The following is a 19,226-nucleotide window of genomic DNA, read 5'->3' as shown; positions in this document are numbered from 1 at the left end:
TATTGGGATAAAAGGATAAAGGAAAATTATTTCCCCTATATTAACTATAATTTTGGTAGGGCAGATAGACATACTTCTAGACAGGTATTTTTTCTCTCAGAGGAGAACAAATTGGTGGCCCATCTCTGGCACCAATCTCCTACCTTCCTCTCTTGGCTTGAATCAGTGACTTTTAGAGAAGGGTGGGTTGATACCAAAGATTCACTTTCCTTTGAGCTACATCTAGAGAGATACATGTGGATACCCATAATCTATGTGGAAAACACACACATGCACACTCTTATATTTAAGCCACAAATGTGAATTTGAGCCAAGAAGTTCAAGACAATCAATGAAGGCAGTGGAAATGTATCACTTTTGGCAGTTTGTTCAATAATCTTTGAATAGACAAGTTGTTTTTTGATGGGTTCAGGTCCTATGCATTTGTTCCTTTTTTTGTTATTTCTATTAGTGTTGTTGTCATCACTATTAATTTAGCAGACATTTTAAATATCTTCCTCTCACTTCAAAAGTCCATTGACTGGAGCAATCTTTTCCTACTGTCCCCATTTAGTATTTTTTTCTGGTAGTAATCCTTAGATAATTTGCATGAACTGACAGTTTCCCTCAGAGAAGACAGGAGGTGGAAGGACAAGTGAAAGAGGGCAGGGCTATTTCTCTGGATTGTAGGATTCAGTAAGAAGAACTGTTATGGTTGTGAGATGGGGTGCATGGATGCTAATTGGAGAAAGGAAGTAGGTTTGGAGTCAGAAGGCTTTGATTTGAAGCCCTGCTCTGCTACCTTCAACATGTGTGACCTTGGGCAAGTCACTTAAACTCTCTGGGCCTCAGTTTCCTTATTTGTAAATTGAGAGTATTGATTTAGATGACCTCAACTCTAAATCTGTGGTCCTTTGATCCTATTTAGGAGCTGGAGATAACAACACATTTGGAAGTTTAGGATATCAGAGGCATCACCTGTATTTTCCCATAAGCCTATCATATAAGGTTAAGAGGATTTAAGATTTGCATACATAAGCAAGCTAGAAAATTGCTAATGGAGTGGTAATTTTTATGTTATAAAAAGTATGTTTTAGGTGTGGTATATATGGGTCAGGTTAGTAAGCTGGTTCCCTGGGAAAGGGAATGAGCACCATCTATTGGAGATATTTGAACCATGGAGAAATGGCAAACATAATTGGCCATATGAGTACTGGGCATTGCCTGCTGAGGAATGTAAAGAACAGAACAATTGAGCTACAGAATCAGAGGTGCTAGAAAACTGAGATGGTGAGAAATTCGACCCCTTGATGGTGATGAGGATGGAAGAAAACTTTGAGAGACTGTGGATAGTGGATCAAGATGATGTCATGGAATAGTAACTGTCCATTCCTGCTGGAAACAGAGGAAAGATGCAAGAAGTAAGCAATGTGGTACAGATGGAGAATTCTGATGTGAGGGACTAATTCCAACTTTCCTGACTAGAGGTCCATTCAGGGCAGGATTGTGAATCATAGAGACTCTAGAGGCACCTAGAGAGTGGGAGGGAGGGAGAAAGGAAGGAGGGAATACTAATTTATTAAGTGCCTAATATGTACTAGACACTGTGCTAAGCAGTTTACCAATATTGTTTCATTTAATCTTCACAACAACCCTGTGAGGGAAGTGCTATTATTTTATTTTGGGGGAAATGGAGATGGAGAAAGGTTAAATGACTTTCCCAGGGTCATTCAACTAGTAAGTGCCTAAGGATTTGAATTTGGCTTTTTCTGTACTCTGTCTCTTGCACCATCTAGCTTGAGAGGTATACCCTGGGAAAGGGTATTATTTTCTAGGGGCCCAGATGCAAGTCTAATCGAGATCTACTAGCTTGAAAATAAAACAGTCTCTGTTTTAAAACCTGTAAGCCAATATACTTATAAGGGGAACTGATAGTAACCCTGTTGTCAGAAAGACTTGACAAGAGCAGCAAGCTAGAAAAATGAGAGGCCTCCTGAAGTGTTCCCATGCTCCTGATACAGCAGTAATAACAACAGCAATAATACCATGATAATGATAATACCAGCTTACATATTATCTCAGATATTAGTTAGGTAACTCTTCAATAGTATTGTTTTGAGCATCAAATGTGCAAGGTGTTTTGCAAACCCCAAAGCAGCTTTATGAAAGTTAGTTTGCTGTTATTTGCATCACAAAGCACTTTCCTATATAATATCTTGTTTGGTACACCAAACCTGTGAGGCAGGGGTAAAAGGCATTATTGTTTCAGTTTTAGAGTTGATGAAACAAAGATTGAGTAACTTTAATCTGAGGTAACATGGTTAGCCCAGGAGGGATGGGCAATTGGGACCCAAGCGTTCTGACTCTATGCCAGGTGTTCTTTTCATTCCAAGCCAGCTGAACTTGTGATTTCACTAGGAGAGATGCAATCTTTTCTCCCATTGCTTCTCCAAACTACTATGTTTCTTAAAATTCTGCTAAGAATTTCGGTTGAGGGAGCAATCATTTCCAAACTAACACTGAATTTTAATTGCCCTTTACTTCCTTTCTATAGAACCTGCATTGCCTTCATTATGAATCCAGAACTCATAATAATTTCAAAATTCTCTGTACATTTCATGATGTATCAAATTCTCCAGGGCTTCAAGATTGCTGGTTGCTTTGCAAAGGGTAAGTTTATTTTAAACTACAGCAATTTGGGAGGGGGTAGATTTTTCCAAAGCACATTCTTCTATACATAAATAATTCAAGGACTTGTTGGCATATTCATGTTACAAAGAAAAAAAAAACCCACAAACTATTCTAACATTCTTAAGGGAATAAAATAAAAAAAATTTTTTTACCTCCTGGAAGAAAAAAGAATTAGATCTATTTGAATGGATACTGCGTGTCCATTGAAATAGAAGCATATGACAGTGTGGAAAGGAAAATACAGGACCCAGAGGTGTAAAGAGCTTTGGCAAATATTTTGTCTAATATATCTATTGTACAGATAAGGAAATCAGAGTTTAGAGAGGCTAAGTAAATTGCCTAAAGTTAGGGAAACAATAAGTAGCAGAATGGGCATTGAAACTTCTAAATTCAGTCTTCTTTTGATTTTACCATATTGCCTCATGATCTTCTCCATGTCTCCCCTTTATTCCCTTCTTTTCTCTTCTTTCCTCCTTTACTCCCCTTTCTTTACCTCCACTCCCTTCTCTCCTCTGCATTCCCACCCCTCTCTTTTCTTCTCTTTGCTTCTAACTTGTTTGGTCCAAATAATAATGATCTGGGAACCATTCTTTTGGTGATGAGCCTCTCCTCTGAGTTGTACTGATTCTCTGGAAATCAAATATGTAAGCCATCATTGGACCTCATTCAAAGCCTTCTTATGGTTGGATCATCTAGACTAACATTGGCATTACCTTCCAGAAACAAGGGTAATTTTCATGCCATGACAAAAGCATCAGAAAAGTGATAGCTAATGAGAACCAAGACCTCTGGTTAAGATATTGAAGATGGATGATAAAAATAGAAAGTTGAGAAGACAGGTAGAAGGGGAACCAAGAGAGAAGAATGCTATGAAAAACCAGAGAAGGCTTCTATGATGTAGGGAGGGGAGCAAAGTGTTGAAATACTTATAAATATATTATATTAATTAAAAAATAGAAGTTAAGTACTAGAAGATGTGTAGTCCCATTACTTTGGACCATTTGCTGAATCATGGAAAATAGAGATAATTTCATCAGTGAATTTTTAGTTATAATGGACTTGTATAATTTATTAAAATAACTCTAAAATGTAGAAAAATATGAAATTCAATATGAAAATCAAAACTCAATAAAGATAAATCTATGGCAGAAAAAAAATTGAGGAACATTTCTACACAGAAGAATATCTATGACTTTAGTGGAGATCTTCCCATGGAGAAAATTTCTGTCAGTGTCCTCACCATCTATATTCTTAGTGGCTTGAAAGGATGATCACAATCAAAGAAATATAAAAATATATGAAAAATAGCAAGATAAAGTTCATGGTGGAGGCATCAGTTACTGAGCATTAAAGGAATCAAGATATTTCTTAAGATGAAGGCTACAAGGAATTCTATTCCAGGAAAGGGGAACAGTCTGTGCAAAACCAGTTTGGAGATGGACTATAGTGGGCAACAGCAAATCGCTAATTGGATTGAAATTCAATTTGATGAAGGAGGGTGATATGGAATAAGTCTGAAAAAGCAGACTAGAGCCAGATTATAAAATGGTTTTAAATCCCCAATAGAGGAATTTATGTTTAATCCTAGTAGCAGAGAAATGATCTTGTCCAACCACATGGTGTAGGAGTATTGTTTTAAGGAAAAGTTAAGTAGGAAAATGTGTAAGTTTGTAAAGGAGAGTGGCATGAGACCAGCAGGAAAAGATTCTTTTCCTTATAACAGTATCAAAGTGGAAGGAAGGGTGAAACTGAAGACAAGGAGATCAATTAGAAGGTTGTTACAATAATCAGATAAGAGGCAAGGAGAATTAGAAATAGGATAGAGGCTGTATAAATGGAGATCAGCACCACAATTTGGTCTAGAGTTGGCTTAAGAGTCTACTCAGACCCAAGTGACCCTTGGACTGGTTAAATCCAGTTCCCTATCACCACTGCTCCAAGTTTGTTTACTCTTTTGCCAGCTCTTGACTTTTCCTATCTCCTGCTAGCCTACATCTAGGATAGGATGAAAGTCAAGGCGAACTACAATTGCCTTGAAGGGCTTAGAGAGGATGCTAGATATGAAAAGATATGAGCAGAGGCTAGGATGGACATTCAAGCTACTTCAGAGTGCAGTGAACTAGCTGAACCAGGAGAAGGTGTTACAACAGGCTTTTGAAGAGAAGTCAATTTAAAAGGTAGTAGGAAATATAAGGAGAAATCTTCATTAATGAAAAGAATACTTCATCCAGGGTTCAGAAGTGTACTAAGAAATTCTTAGGGAGAGGAAGGGTTGGATGTGAGGAATTATGAAACATGATTCACCTGTTGTAAAATCTGATGCTTGCTGCTGTTTTCATTTTTAATAAAGCCTTTTGTGTGCAAGTCAGACCGGGTGCCAGCCTACCCTGAAGGGATATCTTCAGGTTTTATCTTGGGGGCTGGGACATAACCAAGAAAAAGGAGGCAACTACACAAAATAACCTGGGTCCTTTAGACTATAAGTATCTCTGCCATCTAGGCAGCTCAGTGGATAGAGAACCAGTCTGGATTGGGAGATCATAGGTTCAAATCTGGCCTTAGACACTTCCTAGCTGCATGACTCTGGGCAAGTTGCTTGTCCAACCCTGGAAACCTATATTAAGTATGGATTTTAAGGGAAAAAAAAGAGATTATAATAGATGATAAAGGAAAAAAAAGATAATTCTAAATAGCAATAGCAAAAAAAAAAAGAGAGAGAGAGAGAGATGACTGAATTGAATATCTTTAAAAAAGCTTTTTTTTTTAATTGAATATCTTTAAGTATATGAAGGGGTCCAAGAGATCCCTTATGGAGATCAGATGTTATCCATTGAAGATAGAATTAGAGAAATAGTTTAGGTAATCTTGAGGAGTTATTTGGAGCAGACTGGTAGCCAGTGTTTGCTGCATAATATTAGAATGGATTTTACCATCTTTTCTGATCTCTTTAGACCTCACCTGCTGCTTCATCTGTCTTTAGTAAGGTCTACTCCAAAAGTGGGAATATTGGATAAATGAGGAGTCATGGAATAGTAGAAAGTGCTTTGACTGCAATCAGAGGAGGGAGGTTCAAATATCAGCTCAGCATTTTTTTAACCAAGTGACCCTAGGCAAGTCACTTAACATCCATAGAATTTGGTTTCCTCATGTGTAAGGATGTTGGACTAGATTGTTTCAGAGGCCTCTTCTGGCTCTATATCTGAAATCCTACCAATGTTCCTTCTGTCCTTTTAGTCTATAATTGAAGGAAGTTACTGTGGTGCTTAGTAAATTATTTAACAGCCACTTTGCACCATCTATTGGTCAAAGTGCTTCATTGCATTTATGTACAAGAAAGCAATCATCACCTAGAAAATGCTGGCCTTGGATTTAATCTTTTCACAAAAAAATAGATTATTGTCACATTTTCTCAATGCCTTAGGTACACAGTCCTCTCCTCATTGTAAATGATTAGTAAGAATTTGCTGAATTGAGTTGAATTTGAGCTAGAAGATGCCTTCAAGGTCATCTAATTCAATCCTTTACCTCTTCCCCTTTTGAGGTTAAATTCCTTGAAGTTCAGTATTGAACACTTCCATTTCTCTTGTTTTTTTTTCCCTTTCTCTTTCTCTTCAGGCTGACTTCAGATCTTATTATTCAGCAAAAACTGCTTTCCCTGAAGTTGCCAATGATTTTCTTTCTCTCTTCTTAAACCCTAACTTCTGCCTTATTATCCATCCTAAGACAGAAGAGAGGCAAAAGCTTTATAATTGGAGAAAAGTGACTTGCCCAAGGTTACACAGTTAGGAAGTATCTGAGGTCATCTTTGAACCCACGTCCACTCAACTCTAGTCCTGGCACTCTATCTACTGTGATACCCAGCTGCCCCTACCACAGTGATCTCTTAATTGCCAAGCCCAATGGCCCTTTCTCAGTTCTTACCCTTCTTGACCTCTCTGAAACATTTGACACTGTTGATCACCAATGTCTCCTTGTTTTTTGTGCCATCATTCTCTTCTGGTTCTTTTCTGAGGGCAGGAACTATTTTTAGCTCTTTATGTGTTACACAGTGCCTAGAATATAGTAAATAATTCATGTTTGTTGACTGACTTTTCATTTTATTGATCGACAAACTGAGACCCAGAGAGACCCAGCTCACACAGAAAGTCAGTCAGTGAGAGCCCAGTCCTTATGAACATGTTTAATGGGCTCCTCTGGATGCAATTCTCGAGGACTTTGGACCATGTTAGGATTCTGTAACTATTACTTGTATGCTTATTGCATGGTGAAGACTGGACTTTTGATTGGCTTCTTCTGAAATGACATCTTTTAAAAAGCATCAAGAAGCAGCTCCAGTACTCTATCCATTGAGCCACATTGTTGCCTCCAAATAGACATATATACATACACAAAATTAAATATATGTATATATCTATATATAATTTCAGAAGAATTGGCGTTGAAGAGTGAGAAAGACCTCTTGCAAAAGGCCAAAACATAGTCTCTGTGGGCAGCTAGATGGCTAGTGGTTTGAGAGCCAGACCTAGAGACAGGAGGTCTTGGGTTCAAAGCATACTTCTTAGTTGTGTGACTCAGGGCAAGTCATTTAACCCCAATTGCTTAGGCTTTACTGCTCTTCTGCCCTGGAATTAATACACATATTGATTCTAAGATGGAAAGGAATAGCTTTTTTTTTCTTTTAAAGAGGATTTGGGAAAAGCTTCTTGAAGAAGATGGAATTTGAACTGGGTCTTAAAAGAAGGCAGAAAGTGAAGATAAGGAGGGAGACAATTCCAAGCATTGGAAATGGTCATTGAAAACAGAGTTGATAGATGGAGTGTCTTATAGGAGACCAGCAAGGAGACTGGTGGCATTGGACACTGAATACAAAGTAAAGAGTACAGAGAAGAAATTAAAGTATAAGAAGACTGGAAAGGTGCAAAGGCATTAGGTTATAAAGATATGTAAAAGCCAAAGAATTTCATATTTGGTCTTGAAGGTAATCAGGAGCCACTAGGGTTTGGAGATGAGATAGCGAAGGCTTGTATTTAAGGAAAACCAATTTGACAGCTAAATAGAGGATAGACTGGAGTAAGAAGAAACTTGAGGGACTATCCAGTAGGTTACTACAATAGTTAAGACAATAAACATTTATTAAGTACCCACTATGTGTTAGGCATGAGATGATGGGGATCTCAACCAGATTGATGCCAGAATCAGAAAAGAGAAAAAAGGAGGAAATATGTAAAAAATGTTGGGTGAGTTAGTAACACAAGACTTAATAACAGTTTGGACAGGTTGGGTGAGGCTAGGCTAATCTCATTTCTTTTTCTGTCAGAATTAATAACTAGTAGATGGGGGGGTTATCTACGATGGTTATAGCTTACCTTGATTTTTACAGAACTTTTGACAAAGTAACTCATGCTATTTTCATGGAGAAAATGGAAAAATATAGAGTAGACACTCATACAATAAGATGGGCTAAGAACTGTTTGGATGACTCTACTCAAAGAGCAGAGATTTGTTAAATGGTTCAATCTCAATATGGCATGAGGTCTCCAGTGGACTGTGCCAGGGAACTGTGCTTAAAACTTTGAAATTTGCCATTTTGATCTGTAACTTGGATAAAGGCATAGAAAGCATATATAACTGAACAGGAATAATTAACCAAGTGGATGAGAGTCAGAATGAAAAAAGATCTTAAAAGACTAGGTACATGGATGAATCTAATAAGATGAAATTCATTATGGATAAATGTAATGTTTTAAATATGAATTCAAACAAAAAAAAATAAAAAATGAGGAAGAAATGCCTAGATAGTAGTTTTTTATTGATATCTTTTGTTTTCACCTTGCCTAAAGTTCTGCCTGTATCCCTTCTCCCTTTATTATAAAATATCTTTTTAAAAAGAGAGAAAAGAGAAAAATAGTGAAAACAAAACACTTTAATAAATCTGCTGTCATTTAATAAAGCTCTACACTTGATGTCTTGACCCCTGCAAAAGAACTGGGAGAGGTGTCATACACACACACACACACACACACACACACACACACACACACACACACGCTCATCTTTTCCTCTGTGACTAACAGAAAGCAATGGGTAAAGGTAAGAACTAGACAGTGACTGAACTCCTCATCTTTAGGATTATGAATAACTTTGGAGATTTCTTTTTATTTCCTATTTAAAAACATAAAAGCCAAAAGGAATGAGGAAGTTCCTTAAAGTCCACAAGTCTTTTGTGCCTACAGAGTTTTGTGGGTAAAAGCATAAATCATAGAAACAATAGGTAATTTCATCAAAGAAATGGCACCAATAGATACCAAACCCCAAACTTTTGTATATAGTTAAAACAGTCCATTGGAGGAAAATACATCTCTAAATACTTCCATGAATGAAAGAGAGAAATAAAAGATCAATGAATTAGGAATAGAACTAAAAAGAAACCTTGAAAAGTCTCAGATAAAAACCTCAACTAAACATAAAAAAGAGAAATCCTAAAAATCAAAGAATGAATAGAAAAACTGAAAATAAAATCTTGTTGAATTGATAAATAAAATCATCAACTTTTTAAAGGAAAACTAATAAAATAGAAAAATGTCTTACTAATTCAAAAAAAGAAAGGAAAGATAAATGATCATGTTCAAAAATGGTGATGGAAAATTCACAGAACTAAATGCCTCCTATAAAACTGATAGCATAAATGAAATGAATTGAATATTCACAAAAACATAAAATGCCCAGGTTAGTAAAATAAAAAAAAGATATTTTCAATAACCTAATCTTGAGAGAAAAATTTAAAAATACACATTAAATTTCAGATTAAAAAAACAAACAAAATGAGATAGATTTTCAAATGGATTTAATCAAACATTCTAAGAAAAATGAACTCTAATGCTACATAAATTATTTCTAAAAATAAAGTACTCTACCAAATGCCTTCTGTGAAACAAATATTGTCCTGATATCTAAAGTTAGGCAAGAGTAGAACAGAGAAAGAAACCTATAGCCCAAAGCAACATATAGAAATGCAAGATTTAATTTTTCATTATTTATTTTTAGCATTCTTTTCTTTTTAAATTCTTTTTGAATTCTAAATTTGATCCCTACTTCTGCAGTAAGGGATTTCTAGCAGGGCATAACAGGGCAAGCTGACAGCATGAGACCCTGCAGACTAACATTCCACTCAGAACTCCCAGGACTGGGACTGGACACAGAGGCAGTTAGTTGCTAGAGAGAGAGTTGGTGGAATCTGGAGGAGAAAGAAGCTGTTTTCTCTAGCTGCCAGGAAATTGAACCACCTTGAAGGAGTGGTTGAGTGAGTGATTACCCCACACTGGTAGACTGTGTGTGTTAATCCTTATCCCCTCCTGAATCCTTTGAGGACTCTTCATCCTGAGACTGCTGTCTGGATCAAAGGACTCTTGGTTGTGAGATTTCTTTGGGCCCTGCTGGTTTTGCTCCTACAAGTCCCTCTCTAACTTTAATTTCTCCTTTAACTGGCTAAGTTAAGATAATTTTAGAAAGTATAGGGTTTTAATATCTGTGGTGAGGTTTGAAGTAAGGCATTCCCTGATTCCCTTCCATTTTCCCCTTTTAGTTAAATAAACCTTTTGTTTTATTTATATAGTTAGCATGATCCCTTCTTTTAACCACCCCATAACATTTGGTGAGTCAGGTAGGAACTAACCTGCAAAATAATTGGCAAAATAATTGCCTTTGGCCAGAGAAAAATAGATAGGGAGTAGATTGGCAGTTGGGCTATATGGGAAGATTCCATTGACCTTCTTCAGTACTTGGTTGCTTCCAGGGTGCTTGCCCTGATTGACATGAAACTCTTTAACTCTTGATGGACAGTGAGGGGTTTAAAAGTTTAAAGGCCACTAGCACATGTGCTAGGAAGCCATTTTGTTGTTGTTGTTTTTTGTTGTTGTTTTTCTGTTCTTTGGTGTTTATTAATATTAATCAAAGTGGATAATAATAGAATGTATTCTGTGTCATATAGTAACTTCATATATACTATTAATAGTGTCAGGGGACATGGCAAATATTGTATTGTTATTTCGATGGGACTGTTTCCTATACATTCCTTATGGAATTTTTAACCTATTTCCCCAGTAGTTGCTATATGCTTTTAGGATATGAGTGGATGGAACCTGTGATGGCTTTAACTATGAGATCCATGTTAGCCTATGTGCCTTTGATTTGATTATGTTTATTTGTAATATACAAATGTAAATTTGTGTTTTTTGGTGTTGGCTATAGAGTAAGAGGAATTGTGTTATGGATAACAAAAGAGTCTGACATGAAAAATGTTTATGATAATGAAAGAAAAAATAGAGGCAATGGATTTGTGTATGAAAGAGAGGATGATTTTAACCAATGATATTGCTAATGATTTAAAAGATGATGATATTAATAAGGAAAATAATGGTGAGAAAATTAAGAAATTATCTAGACTGGAAAGGGAAGAGGCAGTATGTAATAAAAAATCAAGCACTACTGTTCCCTTTAAGAGATATTCCTGTTGTGACCCAAGATGAGATATACCAGGTCAAAATTCATAAATTATTTACACCTGAAGATTTGGAAATAATTAGACCATGTGCTTTTCAGAAGAACCTAATAAGGTAGTAAGAGAATTTCAAAGGGCAATAGATATTTTTGACCCTGATTATGATGATTTTTATTTATTAATGAAAGAGTTATTAACTAAAAGGGAAAGGAACAAATTCATAGAAGAAACAAGGAATGATCCATTACTGATGACATGACCATGAGATTTTCAAGGTTTGGATATGAATTTATTCCATGATTAGGAAATGATGAAATAAGCCAGAAGGTCAATTATAGATGTGATGAAGAGACACACTAAATGCCCTAATGCTTGATCTAGATTTGAGAATATTAAACAGAAATTAAATAAGACACCTATAAATTTCCTTGAGAGAATCACAGAAGTGGCTGAAATATTCTTAGTTCTGGATGTGTTAGAAGAAGACACAATTGCACACATTAAGAGGATATTTGTAAAAAATGCAAGCCCTAAGATTAAATTATATTTTAGAAATAATTGCCCTGATTGGGAAGAGATGGGTCTAGAAAAATTAAGGAGAAAGGCAAATTATGTCTGTATAGACAATGAAGATAAATATGAAGATAGGGATATTCTAATGGAGAATTTGAAAAAGAAATTGAGGGATGCAGAAAATAAAGCAAGAGACAGTGAAATAAAGGAGATAAAGGCAGTGGCAGCTCTAAGATCTGTGCAACCAAGCAACCAACATAAGCCAAGAGAAAGGAGATATGGACCTCAGAGTTGTTTCCTGTGTAATCGTGTTGGACATTTTGTTAGGGAATGTAGGTTCAGAGGGCAATTTTCCAGACAATTAAATAGGAATGGTGGATATAATAAACAGAATAATTATAATAATTGGAATAATAATTATCAAAGGAGAAATAACATAAACAATTGCCAAAACACTTTGCAAAAGTGGGTAAAATTAGGAGCACGACCCAAATACAGTCAAGTAGTGAATGGGCATAAGGGTGATCAGAACAAAGGGGCATGTTCATTATGAAGGTGTACCTGGAGTTCTAAAGTTTTTGAACAATCAAGGGAAAATGGAAATAAAGTTAATGAATTTATAAATAATGTAATTGAAACAAAGGATAATGCAATTAGTTTTAACAATTGTGAGGAAAAAGAAAATTGTAATGTAAGAATAGTGGAAAATTCTAATGATTGTGAAATAATGGAAAATAGTAAAGAATGTAAATTGGATAAAGATAATGTGATTGTAAATGAAAACAATGATACCAAAGTAAAGATTATAAAGACCAATAAGAGTAGTGAAAAAGCTGATGATGGTGTTAAAGATTTGAAATCCTGGGAATATCATACAGATGTAAATTTGGATGGACAGGAAATGACTGAGCTTTATACTGATGTTAATGTGCTAGCCCAAGTATTGGAAACATTTCAACCACCTAATAGTACAGAACCATATGTGTCTGTAACTATTAGAGATCAGATTTATGATCTTCTGGTTGATACTGGAGCCAGTAAATCAGTTTTGCAAAGTTTGCATAAGAATTGTAGTTGTTGGTACAATGGAAGTAATAGGTGCTACTGGTAAACCACAGAGAGTAGCAAAATTACAACCAAAAATGATTACTTTAGGTCCATTATCTGTGGAACATGCATTTCTGTGTTTGCCAGACTATCCAATGAACCTTTTAGGTAGAGATTTATTATGTAAATTAAGGGCAATAATCCAAAGTACTGATCATTACATCTGCCAGAAGAATCTCTGAAAGCTTTTCCATTGCTGTTCTTAGATTCAGTCAGTACAGAGGGTGGCTTAGATTCAATCTATCCAACACCTGAGGATATCCCTGAAGATCTTTGGTCAAAGTCCCCCACAGATGTAGGTCTATTGAAACCAGCTACTCCATTAAGGGTGAGGACTAAGGAAGGACCAGTTCCTTGTTTACCTCAATATCCTTTGACTAAAGAAGCAATTAAGGATATAAGACCAATCATTGAATCCCTAATCCAACAAGGGATCATAATACCTTGCTTCTTAGAATTTAATATCCCTATTCTTCCAATCAAAAAGTCAAAGTTAGATCAGAATGGCAAAGTTGTATATTGTTTTATATAGGATTTAAGAGCAGTCAATGATTATGAAATCAAGACATCCTCTTGTACCAAGTCAAGCCACTATACTTTCTTTTATTCCAAGTCATGCAAGATATTTCACTATGGTAGATTTATGCTCAGCTTTTTTTCTCAATTCCAATTCATGAAGATTCTCAAAAGATCTTTGCTTTTACCTGGGAAAAAACAACCCAGTGGATCTGGACTTGTGTGCCTCAGGGTTTTACTGATTCGCAGAGCCAATTTTCATCATTTCTGAATTGAGATCTAAAAACTATAATATTCAAAGAAAATAAATTGGTACATTTTTTGGATGATATTCTTCTTGAATTCCCAAATGCTAAGGTGTGTCTAAGAGATAGTGAGATTCTTTTATTAGAATTATATAAGCATGGGCATAAAATCTCCAAGGCAAAATTATATTGGGTTTTTCCTCGAGTACAATATCTTGGTTTTGTGTTATCAGAGGGTCCCAGAACTATCAAAGAGAAAAGAATAGCAGATATCCAGAAACTGAGTACTCCTAAGACCAAAATCAATTCAGAGCTGTTCTTGAAACAACTGGTTTCTATAGACAATGAGTCTGATGATTTAGAAAGATCTTATGTAGACTCAGAAATTCAGAAGTGGAAGGAGAAATTTGGAGCAAGGAAATAACATGGAATATGGGTTACAGACACTGAAAAACTACTGTTACCAAAAGATTTATATACCTATTTGTGTCAAGCCACTCACACAAAAGGTTACTTTGGTACTCAAGTTGTAGTAGATTCTGTAAAAAGGCAATGGGTAGCACTGGGAATAAGTACTGTTGCAAATAAGATCTATACAAGTTGTTCTGTTTTCCAAAAATTCAATCAAAGTGCATTCAGAAAAAAAAAAAGGTTTGGGTGGTTGACCTTTGGCATATTGTCCATTCAAGAGTTTGAAAATTGATTACATCAGCATGCTAAAAGCTGGAAGATAAAAATTTTGTCTTGTAATTGTTGATAAATTAACAAAATGACCTGAAGCTTTTCCATCTAATACCAATACAGCTAGCTTTGTGGTAAAAGTGTTGCTTAAGGAAATTGTTCCTAGGTTTGGTGTACCAATTACCATAGATATGATAAAGGATCTTATTTCACATAAGATATCCTGAAAAGAGTCTATGAGAATCTAGGAATAACACTTAAATATCATGTTCCTTATCATCCACAAAGTTCAGGTCAAGTGGAGTTTGTAAATAGGAAACTCAAGACTATGGTGGGGAAAATTTGTCCTGAAAGTCAAAATGGCCAGATATTCTTCCCATAGCTTTGTTTTACCTAAGACCTATGACCAAGAGCAGACTTGCATATATCATCTTATGAAATGCTCTTTGGACATGTTTCATTGTAGGCAAAAACTTGTAAGACTGTGTATACATCTCTCTTAGGAGGAGATTGTCAACTTGTTTCATATTTAAGTGTATTACAACAACAGCTTAGTGAACTGCATTATATGGGAGTATTGATCCAATCTGGTCCATTGGATTATTCTCTTCATAATTTTCAACCAGGTGATATGGTGTATATGAAAAATTTTGCAAAAATATCAGCAATTCAAGAGAGTTGGGTAGGTCCTTATACAATTGTGTTAGTTTCACCATCTTTAGTAAAAGTGTTAGGAAGAGATTCATGGTATCATTGCTCACATATTAAATTAGTTCATGGAATTGATAGTGAAAGTGTAGAAATTGTTAAAGAAGAAAATGAAGAAGAGTTCATGGAAAGCTGAGATTCATCAGTCAAATAGAGTCTGTAGTCAAAAAAATCAGTAAGGAGAGTACCAATCCAGTGGAAGAGGACGTTCAGATGGAAGAGGACATTGCAGATAAAGAGGAAGATTCAGAAAATTAATGGACATTGTAAAAAGACTGAAAGACATAAATATTAATCAGATAAAGACTTTGAAGGGAATTTTCTATGAAGAGGATAAAGTAATTAATGGACTAAAAGTTCTAAGGAATTTGGATAATGTAATATAAATAGCATAACATATATTCACATAAGCATTCATAATTACATTTTACTACCATGAATTTTGGAGAGGAAGAATTCTTCAAACAAGTTGAGAAGAGAAGGAATAATCTGAAGTTTTTGTCAGTATATTGCATGCCACAGTAACACAACAATAACACAATAGTAACACAGGCATAACACTAACAAAACAACATAACATAGCATGAATAACAACATAACAAACACATATACGGGGGAAGAGGGATATTGGAAAGGCATGCATGCAAAGGACAGAAACTGGAGATGGGTCAGCTGTCAGTCAAATGAAGATTCTGTTTGGAATGTTACCGGGAAAAGCAGTTTGAGCCAAGCAAATGGTGACTGATTTTCTGGGACTTGGCTGAGGGCTTTTTGGCTGATGGTGGTGACTTTGAAGGAAGAAGCTGGGTTTATCTCTGGGACTTGGGATAATCAAGCTGGAGGTAGTTTGGCTTATTTGAAGGCAGAAGAAGGACAATAGTCCATATATCTCTCTGATGTGCTCTGTTTCATGGTAGTGATTGAACTGCCATTTCTCTCAATATCCTTCAACCCAAGACTCTAGATAATAGAGAAACCTCCAACCCTCTTACCTCCATCCTCCATCTTGTCCTGTTTCCCCCAATAAACCCTTACTTGAGATAAAAAAGAGAAAAGAATATTTCCTCTGAAACATCAGAGCTCACCCAAAGTGACTTAGAAGGAGGCTGAAGAAGAAGGGGGAAGGGGAATGGAAGGGAAGAAGAGGGGAGGAAGGGAGATTGGAAGAGGGAGGAAGGGAGGTATAAAAGGGAGGATAGGCAAAAGAAGATAACTACCTGATCCATTAGTTATCATTTATCCATCAAATATACCCCTTCCAAGATTATCTATTACAATACACAAACACAGAATGAGTGAAACAATGTATAGCTAGATATTAACAATGTTATAGTTATTTATAAAGTAGGTAGTTACTAGCAGAAATAGCTATTTCCATGATCCCTTTTTAAATATAATATTTATTTCATTATTATCTAGAAAGGATCCATTTAATATTTCTGCTTTTCTGCATTTAACTATAAACTTTAATCTACTTATTCATGGAAACAGAATAAAAATTAATTGGAGACAGTAACTTAAGCTTAAAGAGTTGAGTGGCTTAAAGAACAAGTCACAGAAACAAGAAATAATTTTATTAAAAATACAATAATGAGACAACACACCAGTACTTATGGGATATAGCAAATGCAATAATTAAAGGAAAACTTATATATCTAAATGGCTTTATCAATAAAACAGAGAAATAAAACTAAATCATGAGCATCAAAAATTAAAAGAGTGGATTTTACCACTAATGAAAATGAAATCAAAACAATTAATAGGAGTCCCCCCCCCAATTATAAGCCAACACATTTAATAAGTTAAGTGAAATAGATGAGTAATTAAAAAATATAAATTATCAGAGGAGGAAATTAAATAGTTAAAGGAATCTATTTTATTTTTTATTTTAATTTTTTAAAAATCCTTACCTTCAGCCTTAGAAATCAATACTATGTGTTGGTTCCAAGGCAGAAGAATGGTAAGGGCTAAGCAACGGGGGTTAAGTGACTTTAAGTGACTGAGGTCAAATTTGAATCTAGGATCTCCCATCTCTAAGTCTGGCTCTCTATCCACTGAGCAACCCAGCTGCCCTCAAAGAAATTTATTTTAGAAAAAGAAATTGAAAATGCCGTAAAGAAAAAAGAAATCAGGACCAGATGGATTTTCAAGTGAACTTCACTAAACATATAAAGATCATCTAATTCCAACATTAAATTATTTAGAATGATTGATAAAGAAGGAATCCTGCCAAACTCCATTTATGAAATGAATATGGTGTTTATACCTAAATGAGGAAGAGCAAAAAACAGAAAAAGAAAATTATAGGTCAATTTAATTAGTGAATATAGATATAAAAATTCTAGATAAAATATTATTCAGGAGACTACAACAAGGAGCAAGGATTTTGGCTAAGGCTAGCTCTGGAGTCTCTGCAGCTTCCGCTGTTTGCTGCCCCTCTCTGTGCTGTCTCCCTGCGCGGGCACCCACAATCTGTGCTCCTCAGCCTGCTGGGGCTTCAGGTCTAGCTGCTCTCAGGGGTAGGTCCTTGGTGGTTTCAGTCAGCTGCCTAGGACCCAGAGGTGCCCCATACCTGCTCCAGAGGTGCCTCTTGCTCACTCACTGATTCTAGCAAACATTGGCTCTGGCTCTGACTCTGTAGGTGGGGTGGGGAGGGTGGATCAGCTCTCATTTTGGTGGGAGCTTTTTCACCCCCTTATGGTGTGGAAATGACCAAATCCCATGTACCTTTGTGCTGATCCCTACTTTAGAGTCCCTTCATTCCTATGAATTTGGGGTTTTTGTTTGGCTTTTTGAGGTAGTCTATATTGGTAGGTGGTGGGGAAAGTAAGAGTTCTGCTCCTAGACTGCCACCATGTTTACCTGGAAGTCCCAAATTGATATTCTTAAAGAATAGCTCTGTCCATGTTATTCCCTTACTCAAGAAGTTTTAGCAATTCCCTATGACTTCTGGATTCAAATACAAATTCTTGTTTGAATTTTAAAGCCCGTCATAATTTGTTTTCAAGCTTTTTTCCATATTTTTTTTTCATTGCTCTCCTTTATAAATGATTCTACATTCTAACCAAACTACCCTTTATAAAGTCAGGTAGGTGACTCAGTGGTTAGAGCACTGGGCCTGGATTCAGGAAGACCTGAGTTCAAATATAGTCTCGAGGATTTTTGTCAAAGAATGCTATCTACCTCCAGAGTGTAAAAAGGAAATTTTAAATTTCTTTAATTTAACAGGGGACCTAGAGGTCCTCTTACCATAGAGATGTGTAGGGATTAATCAGCCAACAATGACTGGAAGTAGGAACTGGGGAGTTCTCTGCTGAGTGATCATCAGTTGAGGGCTTTCAGTTGCTGACAATGAGGAGAGTCAGTTGCTGACAGCTGGAGAATCAGTTGATCAGAGTTAGGTCTGGCAGTTGTGGGAAAGTTGACAGCTGGGGGTGAGTTGGTCATTGGGGGTTGGTTGCTGGTGTTTATTTGCTAGAATATAAAGGCAGGCCTGAGCTTACTGAGAGGGTTTTTGGCTTTAGCTTTTAAAGGGCTTTTGTTTTGCCTCTGGGACCTTTAGAGAGTAGGAGGTCTGTCTCATAGGCAAGGATCTACTGTCAGTTGGCTACTGACAGTTTGGGCTGCTATAGAAAACTGAAGGAGTGAGTGAGTGAGTGGTAGCTGTCTATTATTTTAGGGAGTTAGGTAATTAGTGAATCATTTATAGTTAGTTTAGGTTAGATAGCCCTGGTGTTTGTCAGGCAAGAAGAAGCTGTCATCAGAAGACATTTAGAGGTAGTTATTAGGAATTTTAGGTAGCATTAGGAATTTTAGGTACATTTATAGGGTATAAGATTAGTAATCTCTCTTTCCTCTCCCCTATCTTTCTATATTCTTTTACTACCTATATTTTAATTAAACTAAATTCTTAATTTTATTTTCTCTGGCTTAAAGGGATAATATTAATTTACAACTCTAATATATTCTCATTAAGACTTAAATTATTAAAAGCTGCTCTCTTATTTTGTCAAAACCCCTATTTTAAGAGAAAGAATGCTATAAGAGAAAGATTTGTTAGAGTCAGAATGCACATCAAAATGTGATTTTTCACTTTAGTTTACTTGGGTTTTTATTTAGTCTTTACAAAAATGAACAATATGGAAATATGTTTTGCATTATAATACATGTATAGCACAGATCATATGCCTTACCATCTCCAGGAAACAGGGAGGGAATAGAGGAAGGGAAACAATTTGGATCAAATAGCTTGAGAAAACTTATGTGGAAAATTGTTACATGTAATTGGT

At 35.8% G+C, this 19,226-nt stretch overlaps 1 protein-coding gene across 6 annotated transcripts in view; it reads left to right on the top strand.

Moving 5' to 3' along the window:
• The window catches only part of CTLA4 (cytotoxic T-lymphocyte associated protein 4), a 107,467-nt gene that overhangs the window by 19,299 nt on the left and 68,942 nt on the right, over positions 1 to 19,226 (top strand). For all 6 annotated transcript variants that reach the window (XM_056808452.1, XM_016425163.2, XM_056808454.1 and 3 more), the window contains one exon: positions 2,534 to 2,649. In XM_056808452.1, coding sequence (XP_056664430.1) covers positions 2,553 to 2,649 — 97 coding nt within the window. In that variant the 5' untranslated portion in view covers positions 2,534 to 2,552. The remainder of the gene's footprint in view (positions 1 to 2,533; positions 2,650 to 19,226) is intronic.

The sequence above is a fragment of the Monodelphis domestica genome, chromosome 8, assembly GCF_027887165.1.
Source record: "Monodelphis domestica isolate mMonDom1 chromosome 8, mMonDom1.pri, whole genome shotgun sequence".
In the NCBI taxonomy this organism is placed as follows: Eukaryota; Metazoa; Chordata; class Mammalia; order Didelphimorphia; family Didelphidae; genus Monodelphis; species Monodelphis domestica.
The sequence above is the reverse complement of the archived record's forward strand: the minus strand, read 5'-3'. Positions and strand labels throughout refer to the sequence as shown.